Source organism: Ranitomeya imitator, chromosome 3 (genome assembly GCF_032444005.1).
Source record: "Ranitomeya imitator isolate aRanImi1 chromosome 3, aRanImi1.pri, whole genome shotgun sequence".
Lineage (NCBI taxonomy): Eukaryota > Metazoa > Chordata > Amphibia > Anura > Dendrobatidae > Ranitomeya > Ranitomeya imitator.
The window spans coordinates 462,871,936-462,886,048 of record NC_091284.1 but is presented as its reverse complement, the minus strand read 5'-3'; the positions used below and the strand labels follow the sequence as shown (position 1 = coordinate 462,886,048).

The 14,113-nt window shown below is 44.0% G+C and overlaps 2 protein-coding genes across 2 annotated transcripts; one reads left to right on the top strand and one right to left on the bottom strand.

Moving 5' to 3' along the window:
* The first annotated feature begins 2,266 nt into the window (after positions 1-2,266).
* On the top strand, positions 2,267-7,771 carry LOC138670252 (uncharacterized). Its single transcript, XM_069757429.1, has 2 exons — positions 2,267-2,671; positions 6,267-7,771. Exon 2 carries the CDS (start codon positions 6,273-6,275, stop codon positions 7,530-7,532), a length of 1,260 nt encoding a protein of 419 aa, XP_069613530.1. The 5' UTR covers positions 2,267-2,671; positions 6,267-6,272; the 3' UTR covers positions 7,533-7,771.
* A 665-nt stretch (positions 7,772-8,436) lies between these two features.
* On the bottom strand, positions 8,437-10,004 carry LOC138672150 (uncharacterized). Its single transcript, XM_069760173.1, has 2 exons — positions 9,558-10,004; positions 8,437-9,118 (listed from the first exon to the last, which is right to left on the bottom strand). The coding sequence occupies exons 1-2, from the start codon at positions 9,966-9,968 to the stop codon at positions 8,588-8,590; spliced, it is 942 nt and encodes a 313-aa protein (XP_069616274.1). The 5' UTR covers positions 9,969-10,004; the 3' UTR covers positions 8,437-8,587.
* Positions 10,005-14,113: the final 4,109 nt, after the last annotated feature.

Genomic DNA, 14,113 nt, shown 5'->3' with positions numbered 1-14,113 from the left:
TCCGCCGATAAGGTTTGGGTACCACTAACCGTTGCACTATGTCTTCCCCTTTTTTTTCTACCTGGTAGAGCAAATCATTTTCAAGAACCATATACGGGTACGCTAGCCTAGTGTCAGGTTCTACGGGTACCCCATCTATCATTTTTACATTTTTCCTAGCCGGAGTCAAGGTAGGATCTTTCATTTGCTCGCTGTGGAAGTCATCCACCTGGACTCCCAAATCTGGCAGGCAGGGTGCCGGATGGCTGTCTGCCTCCGCCTCTCGCTGAGGTTCCTCAGTTTCCTCTGTTTCCCCCGCCATGACGGAGAAGGGGTACTGAAGGTTAGATTCACTAACCTCCCCAGCAACATCTTCCTGTGGGGTCTCCTCTAGGGACTCGGGACCTCCAGATGGCATGGGAGAAGATTCACGGGTACAGCTACCGTGAAGGAGCAACTGATTCTCCCACAACTGCCAGAAATAGGGAAAATCCCTGCCCAGGATTACATCATGTAACAATGCGGGAACGAGTCCCACTTTGTGCTGCACTGACCCATAGGGAGTAGAAATCCATATGACCGCTGTTAAGTACGAGCGGGTGTCACCATGCACACACGTCACAGAAAACTTGTCAGACGGACCAGACGGAAGTGCCCCTAGACTAGCTTTCACCAGAGTCACCACACTTCCAGAGTCTAGTAATGCCACAACATTTTTCCCATCAACAGATAATTCACACAGGTGTTTCACTGTATCATTTTGACCCGCATTCACACTCACTAGCTGTGTAACCAAAGACATGCGTTTTCTAGAGTCTATAACGTCGCACTGCATGGGTTCAGCGGTAACAGGACAGTTCGCAGAAACATGACCCTTCTCATGGCAGCGGAAACACCTAACAGGTCCCCTACTGAGACCACCGTCCAATACTCTTGGTCTCGGAGTGCGAGCAGTCCCGGACTCCTCCCCCACAGTTTTAAGCGATTTTCCGTCACCCGTGGTCCCTGGAACAGTCTTACCGGTTCCACGAGGAGGAGGCACAGACCGGGGGTTGGCAGTGTCGTCGGGAAGTCCTTCTGCCACGGAATAACGCTCGACCAACTCCACAAGTTGATCCGCTGTCGTGGGATTTCCTTGGCTTACCCACCTTTTCAGCGCTGGGGGTAGTACTCTCAGGTACTTGTCCAGGACAACCCGCTGGATTATTTCGGGTATTGTCAGTACCTCAGGTTGCAGCCATTTCTTTGTCAAGTAGATCAGGTCGAACATCTGAGACCGCGCTGGTTTATCCTGCTGGTATGTCCACTGATGTACCCTCTGTGCACGGACAGCCGTCGTCACACCCAGCCGGGCCAGGATCTCAGCTTTCAGCTTCTCAAAGTCCTGAGCGACCTCCGGGTCCAAATCATGGTAAGCTTTTTGGGCCTCGCCGGAGAGAAACGGGGCAATCAAATCGGCCCATCGTGCCTTCGGCCACTTCTCTCTCAATGCCGTCCGCTCAAACGTTGTCAGATATGCCTCGACGTCATCTTCTGCAGTCAGCTTTTGCCAGTATCGACTCACATGGATCCTTCTGGACTCTGCTTCCGGGTCAGCGTCAGGCATGCTCACCAGGCGCTGCGCCACCTGTTGGAGAAGTTGGCGGTCTGCAACCGTCATGTCCAGTAACTCCTTCAGCTGTGCGGCCATCAAGCGATTAGCTTCGTGCTGTGCGGCAGTGGCCTGCTGCTGTACGGCAGTGGACTTTACTAAGGCTTTCACCACGTCTTCCATGCTGTCGCCTGTGCCACGGTATGCCCGCGTTCTCCACCACAATGTGACAAAACACTCTGGGATCGCCTTTGCTGGGGTCAAAGGACACGTGGTTTGTGCATTGAATCTGAGGCGTACAGCAGGTTTCTGAGCAGGCTGACCTCAGGTCAGATTTATTAACGTAAAAGCAACACAAAAAAACAAAACATAAAAATAAATCCTAGCCTGTCCGGCACTAACTAAACAAATACGTTGCTATCTCAACAACTGGGGGGGCTTCGGGGGGGCTTCTCCCACCCAGCTAACATCATACAGATCTTGAGCAGAGCTCTTCACTCACGTTTGTCTCACACAGGCAGGCAATCTGTGTGCCCCAGGCAGACACTGGAAACACCCAGCTGGTCATCTTTTATTCCTGCAATCATTAAACCATTAGCACCCTGAAGATACTGAGTGGCCTAAAGGTACCGTCACACTAGACGATTTTACAACGAGAACGACAACGATCCGACCAAAATAAGATCGCTGGAACGTCGCTGTTTAGGTCGCTGCAGAGATGCCAAACACACCAACCTACGAACGATGCTGGAGCGATATAGTGACGTAACAGCGACTCACAGATCGTCCTCGCTAGTCGTTTGCTCAGTGTCACACAGCAAGAGTGTAACGATCTAACGATGCAGACGTAGCCAGATAGGTGTGTTTTCTGCACAGGGAGACACCCAGGATGTGACGTTACGGCGTCCCGGAATATAAACCGCAACTCTACAGCGATTGATTCATATTGTTGGAGCGCTGTGTCTTCACGGTCTTCTGCCTTTCCAGCGTCCTGTTCGGAACGATCCTTCGCCAGCTACGATCCTCTTCTCCCGTGGACGTTCTGTCTAGAACGTATTCTACTGCAGGCGTCTTCATCGTTTCTTTTCTTGCTCATCAACGGTATGAAATGTCTTTCAGTTGTTTGTTTCTTTTGTGTATAGTTATGGCTATTCAATAATGTTTATCTATGTATATGGTGTAATGATGGATAAAACACCTCCGGCAGCCATCTTGTGCATCTGGCAAGCAGACGCACAAGATGGAGGCATTACTATGCGATTTGCAAACTCAGTTGCGCTGTCTGCCAATTTTGCACACACCATATGGAAAGGTAAACTAGCTGTCTGCCAATTTTGCACACACTATATGGAAAGGTTAACTAATTCTCTTGTGTCTGCCTTGGCTGGCCCTGGCGTGCTCCGCTAGTAAATAAAACAGCACACAACTTAAAGGAACGAAATTTTTTTTTTTTTAGAAACTGAACTGGTTTTTTTTTTTTTTCAACAAAACACTACAGAAAAACAGAAAAAAAAAACATTTTTAACGCCCGCGCGCCAAAAGGTGTCGCAGCGTGCGTCCATGTTGCTGCACTTGATGCTGCAGCAGCACTACTGTGCGCTCCAAGAGCGCTACTGTCCGCTCCAGTCCCTCTTGTTTGGCCAGCAGCTCTCTCACAGTGTCCGGTTCTGTAGATCGAAGATAGAATAAAAGTCTTTTTTTTTTGTCCTGTCCCAGAGGTCTTTTTTTTATTGGTTGCATTTTATTAGTCGCTGTCAAATGTGACATCCCACCGATAACCCCTCCCACTGTCTGTATACTTACGGAGAAGGGACGCCTGTTGTCCATCACTGGAGCTGCTGACCACCCATCCCCTGTCTCGGGCCAGAGTTCCCGGAGCTAAAAGTAATCAAAATCATATCTGTTTAACAATTGAACTCGCTGTGGGGAACCGCTCGCAGTTTATCGTCACTTACGAATGCTCGCCTCTGGGGAGAATGATGCCGAGCCGGGGGAGGAAGATGGGTAGCGGAAGGGCGGAGTAGTGGACTGCGGTGGGGTTACTGCATCTGTAATGTATACAATATTTCAGCTCACCTCTTATGTCCCATATGCCGTTATAATTTTGAAATGAATGATGGATAACTTACGTGACGGTCCAGCTTGTGGGCTGCTGCTGCTGCTGCTGGAAGATGTGGGGGAGGATAGTACCCTCTGTAGCCGGCGGCGTCTCTCTACACAAAAATAAAAGAAACACCATGTTTAGACAACAAAAGTACAGAGCTGTAGACATCACAATAAAACTAGACAATATTGACAGCAAAAGTTAGGAGCCTGAAATGAATGATGGATAACTTACGTGACGGTCCAGCTTGTGGGCTGCTGCTGGCCGCTGTGGTGGAGGTCAGTGCCCTCTGGTGCCGGCGGCGTCTTTCTACACAAAAATATAAAAAAAAAAAATCGCCATGTTTAGACAACAAAAGTACAGAGCTGTAGACATCACAATAAAACTAGACAACATTGACAGCAAAAGTTAGGAGCCTATCGAAATTCGGCAGCATCTGTAATGTATTCTATATTTCTGCTCCCCTGTAAAGTCCCATATGCAGTTATAAAATTGAAATGAATGATGGATAACTTACGTGACGGTCCAGGCTGTGGGCTGCTGCTGGCCGCTGTGGTGGAGGTCAGTGCCCTCTGGTGCCGGCGGCGTCTTTCTACACAAAAATATAAAAAAAAAAAATCGCCATGTTTAGACAACAAAAGTACAGAGCTGTAGACATCACAATAAAACTAGACAACATTGACAGCAAAAGTTAGGAGCCTATCGAAATTCGGCAGCATCTGTAATGTATTCTATATTTCTGCTCCCCTGTAAAGTCCCATATGCAGTTATAAAATTGAAATGAATGATGGATAACTTACGTGACGGTCCAGGCTGTGGGCTGCTGCTGGCCGCTGTGGTGGAGGCCAGTGCCCTCTGGTGCCGGCGGCGTCTTTCTACACAAAAATATAAAAAAAAGAAATCGCCATGTTTAGACAACAAAAGTACAGAGCTGTAGACATCACAATAAAACTAGACAACATTGACAGCAAAAGTTAGGAGCCTATCGAAATTCGGCAGCATCTGTAATGTATTCTATATTTCTGCTCCCCTGTAAAGTCCCATATGCAGTTATAAAATTGAAATGAATGATGGATAACTTACGTGACGGTCCAGGCTGTGGCCTGCTGCTGGCCGCTGTGGTGGAGGCCAGTGCCCTCTGGTGCCGGCGGCGTCTCTCTACACAAAAAAATTAAAAAAAAGAAATCGCCATGTTTAGACAACAAAAGTACAGAGCTGTAGAAAAAAAAAAAAAAAAAGAGGCCATTTGCGGGAAGGAGTAAAAATCAATTTTGACAAGCTAAATGTAATTACATATATAGAACATAGGAAGCACCTCACGGCAGTGCACGTCTCCTGTTTCCCCCTACTGGCAGTGCGAGCAGGGTTGCCAACCTCCACGTAATGATTTCAGGCCAATCGGGATTACAATTGCGGACATCCGTATAAATTAAATATGGGGGGTGGAGATTATGGAATTCATGACCTGACCAATTTTTACGCGACAACGCATTTTTGCGCTTGGACACTATAGAAATTTGAAAAGAAAATATTAAATTTTTGTCCTCGTAAGTCCCGGACAAGTTGGCAACCACGGGCACGAGTCTCCCATTTCCCCCCGCTCGGTACCGTGCGTCTTCCAATTCCACCATTCTGATACTTGCCTTGCTTTGCCTCCGCTCGCAAGTGTGCCAGATGGAGTGGCTGCTTATAGCGCAGGTCGGCCCACTTCTTGCGCAGTTGCAGCGCACTGCGCCGGATGCTAAACCTCCTCTCCATCATTTCTGCAATGCGGCCCAGCACTGCATTCTTGTGCAAATTTGGGTGGGCAGGCCGGCTCCTCCGTCCCTCATAGTCGAGGGCATCCATTCTGTCCACAAAAAAACGCACCTCGGCCTGCCCCAGAGGAGCACAGCGCTGTCTCGCCGCCATTTTCTAAAGATAGACGCTGTACGGCACCGCCTAACCACGCCCAGAGGAGGTCCTAGCTGCGGCGCGATCGGCATCGCTATAGCGTCTCTGATTATGCACAGCGTCGCGTTTGTGACGCCGGCTCCAGACATCCTTTTTTTTTTTTTGGCGTTCCCGTTACCAAGTCACAGCGTTTATTGTCTTGCTTTCAGTTTTGTAGTAGCTTGTATCGTAATTTTGGGATGTTAATGAGGTGCAGCTGTAGTGTTAAACGCTGCTTATTACACATGTAAATATAAATTTCCATTAAATCCTATGTTCACATTTCTGTAGAACAGGGCAGCGTCTGAGATGCAACGCTGAACAGATATGTGAGCACATGCCCAACGCCGCTTTTTGTGACCCATGCATTAACTTTTCCATGGTTTTAGGGTCAGAAAAAAAACATCATGCATCGTCCTCTGTGTCCTGACGCATGATTCACAAAACGATAGGGCAACACATGTTATTTCAGGCCCCTAGGTAAAATATAGTGGCACATGCATTGCCGTGGCTGCACCGAACAAAACGCTAATGTGAACTTTGCCTTATAACAAAAAAAAAAAAAAAAAAAGATGTGTGAACACTATTTAACAGTATTGGTTGTCTTGTGTCACTTTAGCAAATCATATGTAATAATTATTTTTTATTGTGCTTTTTCAGGTTGCCATGTCTCTTTCGGATGTACCTGCGATTGTAGCGGCTGCATTGCTGTTAGAAGCTCAGAACCAGCTGGAGGCTGAAGCGCGAAACAATCGTGCAAAGCGACAGCGCCGCATGTGGACCAGACAGTGGCTGCAGAAGAGGAATCAATTGTCCCACATGGGCCTAATCAGGGAACTGAAGGAGAACAACCCGCATGATTTCAAGAACTACCTGAGAATGTCCGAGGATTCATTTAATTTCCTACTTGAAGCTGTGGAACCTTATATTAGGCGGCAAAATACAAGGATGCGAGCTGCTGTCCCTGTGGATGAGAGACTGGCTGTTACGCTCCGGTTCCTGGCGACTGGAAGGTCTATGCAAGACTTGCATTACTGCGCTGCGATTTCCCGAACCCTACTCAGCGTCATAATTCCGGAGACATGTAAAGCAATTATCTCTGCTTTACACCAAAATTACATGCCTTTCCCGGAGACCCCGGATGATTGGAAAGAGATTTCAAGGGGATTTCATGAGCAATGGCAGTTCCCTAATTGCGGGGGTGCCTTGGATGGGAAACATGTCCGCATCACCCAACCACCACACTCCGGCTCCTTTTATTATAACTATAAGGGTTATTTCAGCGTAATTCTGATGGCCCTCGTTAATGCGAACTACGAATTTGTAAGTGTGTCTGTAGGGATTAACGGGAGATTATCTGATGGCGGAGTTTTGGAGCTAACCGATTTTGGGGACCGCTTGAAAGAAAACAAACTGGCCTTGCCTCCCAACAGTGACACTACTGAAAACATGAACTTTGTGTTTGTCGGAGATGAGGCGTTCCCACTGCATCCCAACCTTTTGAAGCCATTCTCCCAGAAAACTCTGACACCTGAGCGGCGCATATTTAATTACCGGCTTTCGAGAGCTAGACGCGTTGTGGAGAATGCGTTTGGAATCATGGCAAACCGATTTCGTGTTTTCCACACTGCAATGAACATGAAACTATCGTCTATAGACTCTGTGGTTCTTGCTTGTTGCGTCCTCCACAACTTTTTGCGCCGCCGTGATGCCACTGCATACAGCCCTCCACAGTATGTAGACTCTGTTGACCCTGCAAACGGGGATATAACCCAGGGAGAATGGCGTCTAGATGAGCACAGGGTTTCTGGCCTGGAAAGTCTGGGATCCGGAAGGAACAATGATGACGCGACAAATTGCAGGGAAAAATACTGTGACTTTTTCAATGGTCCAGGGGCTGTCTCATGGCAGCACCAACAATTGTAGCGCAACTGTCGGCATATCTTTTACCATTTATTATGGATTACATTTGTTTTTGTTCATCCGCTCTCGTGTACCATTCTTTTTAGAACCCAACCAATTTCTTTGTCAAGTAACAATGTCAACATAACGATATATTGATTTATGTACATTGTCTTGTTCTTTTTATTCCATTCCAATTAAAATATTGAACTATGAAAATACTCTACTTCTGTATCAAACATATGAACCATGGGAATCAACAACCTCTTCTGCCCTAGCGCTTTCATGATGTGTGTGTGTGTGTGTGTGTGTATGTGTGTATATATATATATATATATATATATATATATATATATATATATATATATATATATATATATATATATATATACAAAATAGGAAAAAGAAGGCAGCACTCCCAAAGTTTCATGTGAAAAAAAAAATGGAGATTTAATCGACCCACATCACTGCGCGACGTTTCAGCTCACTGAACCTTTTTCAAGGCTCGAAAAAGGCTCAGGGAGCCGAAACGTCGAGCAGTGATGTGGGTCGATGAAATCTCCATATTTTTTTCACATGAAACTTTGGGAGTGCTGCCTTCTTTTTCCTATTTTGTATATATGTTGGATAAATGCTTGGACCATTCTATCCAGGGGGCTAGGCACCCGCTATTGGTGAGCATTGTGCTGTTCTATATATATATATATATATATATATATATATATATATATATATATATATATATATATATATATATATATATATATATATATATATATATATATATATATATATATATATATATATATATATATCCCGATTATAATGCATTTGGTATTGTACAGTATGCATGTCCACTTTGCATATTGCCCACCCACATAGTATTTTGCCCATCCAGAGAGCCACGTAGTATGGAGACAAATTTGAAAAATATATATATTTTATTTGTTTTCACATGACATTTTCATGTGGCACAAGGATTAATTACCGGGCGTCAGGCCAATGACTGCAGGGCAGTAGGCAGAGTGGATTATGGACGTTATAAAACTGAAGTCTATAGTGTTTTCAAGACAAGATCCCTACAAATTTTGATAGTAGGTGCCCATCTCGCTGTACCGGTCCGTGGACGTAGGAGGTCCTTGTGAAAAGTCTGCAAAAGAAGGAGGTGCAGGTGGTGTCCAGAACTGAGAATGATGTGGGCCTGGTCTGCGGACAGGAGTGCTGTGCATGGGCTCCTGTGGTGGTCCCAAATAAAACTGGCTACTGGGCTGACGCTCAGTGATGTTCAACATAGATGTGTCGCTCAGTTTTCCAGCGGCTGCCGCGTTCAGAACGTCAAACATCAATCGCTCCGCGTGAGATCGTTGGGTAACGTCCAATTTTTTTAACCGTTCCTCAACCAAGGTTGGGAATGCGGAGAGCTGGGTTGCCGCATGCTTGGACAAGATGTTGTTAGCCATTGCCAGGAGATCCACAGGTGTCCCCGCTGTCGACTTTCTTTTGCGAGATGGCCGCTGTCGACGTCTCTGATCCTCGAGACACGGGCTTCTGGAGGACTGATGGGACTGGACATCGTTCCCTTCTGGTCTTTCCCGCTGTTGAAGAGGCACCTGCGATTCAAGCAAAAAGAAAAAAAAATTAAAAGTCAATAACATACAAACAACTCAGCCTAGAGCCCCACCTCTCCAACACCTCTATTCCTGTTCATGGGAAGCTATGAGGAACTAGGTAGCAAACCACAGGGGTTACAGAGCTTTCAGAGCTGGGCTGAACTACATTGGGCAGCAATACTGTATGTACAAATGTGCGGAAGACACAATATGTTAATGTATTTATCTTTATGTTATAGACTTTTGAAATTATTAAAAATGCATTTAAAGGAGGGGGGAGTACTGTTTGGACATACTTCTCAGAACAGGAAGTGACAACTGTTATTAACAGGGGGATTAAACATGAAAAATGTGAATCATTATTATTGGAAACCATGCAGTCTCATAAACCTACAAGACACACGGCATGCTACTAGAAGGGAAGCTAGGGGGTACTTACATGCTCGTCCGGAGACTCGGGCAGGTTCTCTTCAGGCGATGGTGCACATATGCTTGTGACAGTCTGGCACGGACGAGGAATTTCCTGGTCCCGAGTGAACGCCAGCAGGTCATAGTACCACAACTTGGGCACATAGACGTCGTCAGTTCCGGCCCCAGACTTCAGCGACTTTTCCACCTTGTTCAACTCTTTTTTGTAGACTGTGCGGAGAGCCTGGATTTTTTTACGCACAATGTGTTCATCCACCGTCTCAGTGGGATGATGCTCCTTGTAGATGGCCACCAGCTTCTCATACGCATCTTTCTTTTTGTAGCGGTTGCTGTAATCCGCCGACTTTATCTTCCACAAGCAGGGCAGGGAGCGGTACATCTCTATGAGTGCCCGAACACAGTCTTGTTCATTGGCAGACATCTAAAAAAAGAATAAAAACATGAAGCAACATCAAGCAAGAAAGTTGTGGCCCCTGTGCCTTTCCTAATGTGAGCAGCCTTCTCTTGTATGGGATGGGCCGTGCGCTCTTTCCTTTTGGTAGCCACCATTTTAGTGATGGAATGGTTCGTATGTTTTTTTTATAATATTAATACCAATTTTGGGGCTTGAAAATGGCAGATTAAAAAAAAAAAAAAAAAATTACCATGAAAGATTTAATAAGAACGCTGATGAGTTCAAAATCTCCAACCAGGTCGCTCACAAGAAGCTAGAGAACGATGTAAAGGTCTCGATTTACAACCACGACGCTCACGAGATGTTAAATCAATACGGATCAGAATTCCAGATTTCAAAACAAGACGCTCACGAGAGGTTATAAAACAAAGACGCTGCAAAGATCTTGATTTCCAACCAGAACGCTTACGAGATGGAGAATGAACACGATGCAGAGTTGTGGATTTCCAACCTATTGCAAGATGCTCGTAGTTGAAGTACGCACAAGTGATTGAACAGTTGACTCAAGCTTTTTATATCGGAACCTTGCTATAGAACCTACCTATAGATGATCCCGCTGTGGCCTATCACAGTTCACAGGGAGACATCACACCCACTCCATTGTATAACGTTATGGCGTCACCATTTTTTTTTTATTAAATAAAGTAAAAGCCTTTTTTTGTAATGGCTGTTGTAATCCCCATGTAGGCTGTTGCGACAGATGGCATCTCCTTTTGTAAAGTCATGTTATGGCGTCACCTTTTTTAATGTCATTATGTCCTCCCCTTTGTCATTGTAATGTATTATAAAGACCCCCTTTATTTATAATGTAGACACCACATCACAGACTATTGCGACACATGGCATCTCCTTTGTAAAGTCATGTCCTGAGGTCACTTTTTTAATGTTATAATGTAATGTAAAGGCGTCTCCTTTTGTAATTGTTATGTATTGTAAAGACCTCTTTTATGGAATGTACACATCACCTCCCAGGCTTTATCAGGACAGAGGGAGTCACCTTTTGTAATAGCGTATCCTTTTTTTTATTTTAGGTAATACTTTATCACTTGGCGGTCCCCTATCCTTTGTAATTGCATATTTTAATATTAATATATTAATATATATTAATATATTGTATTAATCAGGCGATATGTATTGGACCTAGGCTATCATAGTATGGGAAGTTTATGTGATCGTGGTAAATTGATATTTTCCAAGAAAACGTTTAAAATTTAAATCTATTACGGGCGTCACTGCAATGTATTGTAAAGGCGTCTCCTTTTTAATGTACAACGCCTACCTGGCTAGAGCAAGACGCTGCGACGGCCCCTATGATCGTTGCTGGCGTCGTTGCTTTTGGTGTCAAACACAACGATACACGCCAATCGAACGACAAAATAAAGTTCTGAACTTTCAGCGCCGACTAGCGACATCACAGCGGGATCCAGATCGCTGCTGCGTGTCAAACACAACGATATCGCTAACGAGGACGCTGTTACGTCACAGATCGTTGTCGTTCTCGTTGTAAAATCGTCTAGTGTGACGGTACCTTAATTCACATAGGACAAACACCTGGGCGAGATATACCTGCCTCCATCTACCACACCAGCATGAGTCTTACAGTGCCCATACTTGTGCACCTGTCAAATTTTGTTTGAATGCAGATTGCACATTTTCTGTTAGTACAATAAACCTCATTTCAAGGCAGAAACATTACTGTGTCCGACAGTTATTAGATATATGAAACTGAAATAGCTGTTGCAAAAAAAAAACAATTTTTTATAAAACATTAAGCTTAAGATTAATAGGGGTGCCCAAACTTGTTCATATAACTGTATAATAAAGGATGGCTCTATACATAACAGAGAACATTATATACTATGTGACAATGATATACATAATAAGAACCAGTGCTACATAATTAGAAATGATGCTATTCATAATAGAAACGACTTTATATTAAGGGATGAAGCTATACAGAGGATATTAGAAAGGAAACTACGTTATGTAATAATGGACAGTGCTATGTACAACAAATAGAAAACCACCAATGAATGAAGTTCAATCAGGTCAACTTTATATAAAAGAGGTGTTCCGGTTTTGTGCAAACAGAATATATGGAAGTCTGAACTTGGCTGTGTGCAACTTTCCCCATGGCTCCTCCAAGGAACGCCACTATCGACGTAGTCTTCACTCTTATGGCAGGTTTACACTAAACAACCTGTGGCATTAAATGACCGGCTACATATTTTATAATTTGCCTTTTTACACTGCCCAATTATAAAAAATTGGACAGTATAACTGCACCCTTAGTCCTTATTCACTATGAGATGCACAGTAAATTTTAAAGTGCATCTATTGTTTCAATCTACTGGCCCACGGGAATAGGGATTTTCTTCAGCTCAACTACAGGAACTAAGGACAGCTTTCTCTAAGTTTAAAAACACCACCACTAGAGTTTAACCAGTTCACTCACTATCTGCTTTGTAACACTCAGGCCTTGTTTCGTGGAACGGTCAAAGGGCCCTCATTTCAGAGACTTGCTCACTTGCAAAAGGCAACCATCCTCAGCTTCCTCACAAGTTTATCACTGCATCTTCCTACAGTCTCCATTCCCCTTTTGGAGATGGACAATCTTGCTTTCCAGCTGAATTGACCCATGCCTATAATTGCGCCATCTACCGCAGACCACCTGCTCCTTCTACTTTATATCAACTCCTTTCAACTGCTCTTCCCTACAACATGGATCTTATCAGCATCAGCATGCACATCTTACAGCTAGCACAAATATTCTACAAGTGGTGCCACTAGGCAGCATCATGACTCACTGTCTTGCAGACTTGTCAAATTATAGCAACATCTATTTAGCAATATCTAAGCTACCTTTGCAGTCAATTTAAAGGAACAGGCAGTATGTAAAGCATACATCTGTAGTCCATGTGCAATACATATTAACCGTCCTTACATGGTGACTTGAATAGAAAGAACTGCTTGATGAATATCAAGACAGCATTTGAAGGAAATAACTGATTTTAAAATGTAATTATGATTTACAGTTCATAAACTACGATAGGGTGTGTAAATGATCTGGGCATATTAAAACTGTAACTTGGTTGTGCCAACTTTTAGTCATTGGCAATTTAAGATCTCCCAAAAGCAGATGTCTGCTCAAATGCCAGGAAACTAAATACAAGCAAGTGGCTGGTGAAATATAGCACTTAAAGCTCGTGTCTGCAGATGAGTAGCATTCATCACTTACACATGGTGGATAACAGACGGGAAATACACTAGGGAGGCCATGGCTGTAGATGCCAACCTCAAAAAGGTCTCTACAGCATCTGCGTTGGCATATGAATACTTGGCATGCACTTACCTACAAAGTTTTCAATATGTGTGGCAAGTCTAGTTTCTGAAAAGCAGTTTTAAATGGACAAATAACAGGAAGCGTTTGCCAAATTGGTCATTATTTGATTTTGGCCATCAGTGTAAAGGCATGGTCCCTTTGGGCTATTAAATATCATTTTGTACAGCATGCTGTTCTGAGCAGATTGTAAAAGTTAAATTCATGAAAAAAACGGAATAATTCATCTATTATTAGTCTCTATATGCTTTACATTTTCTTAGTATCATAATTACTATAATTTTTAATGTTTTTAGCACATTAGTGGTGTTAATGCAGATTTTTACTTGATTTTAAATTCTAAATTTAATTTTTGTCATAACATTATGCAGTAAGCACCTTCTCCTATGGTGATGGAATAAGAATTGAGCAGTTATTGACTAGCTCTACACATACTACAGGAGGAAAGCTATGTGTAAGTGATGGGAGGTAAGCATTATAAGTAGTGAGGAGTGAGTATACTCATTGCTTGGGCTTTCCCGAGCACGCTCGGGTGACCTCAGAGTATCTGTTAGTGTTCGGTGATTTAATTTTCATCATGGCAGCTGAATGATTTACAGCTATTAGCCAGGCTGAGTACATGTGGGGGTCGCCTGGTTGCTAGGTAATCCCCACATGTAATCAAGCTGGCTAATAGCTGTAAATCATTCAGCTGCTGAGATGATGAAAACTTATTCTCCAGGCAGTCATAAATACTCAGAGGTCACCTGAGCGTGTTCGGGAAAACCGAGCA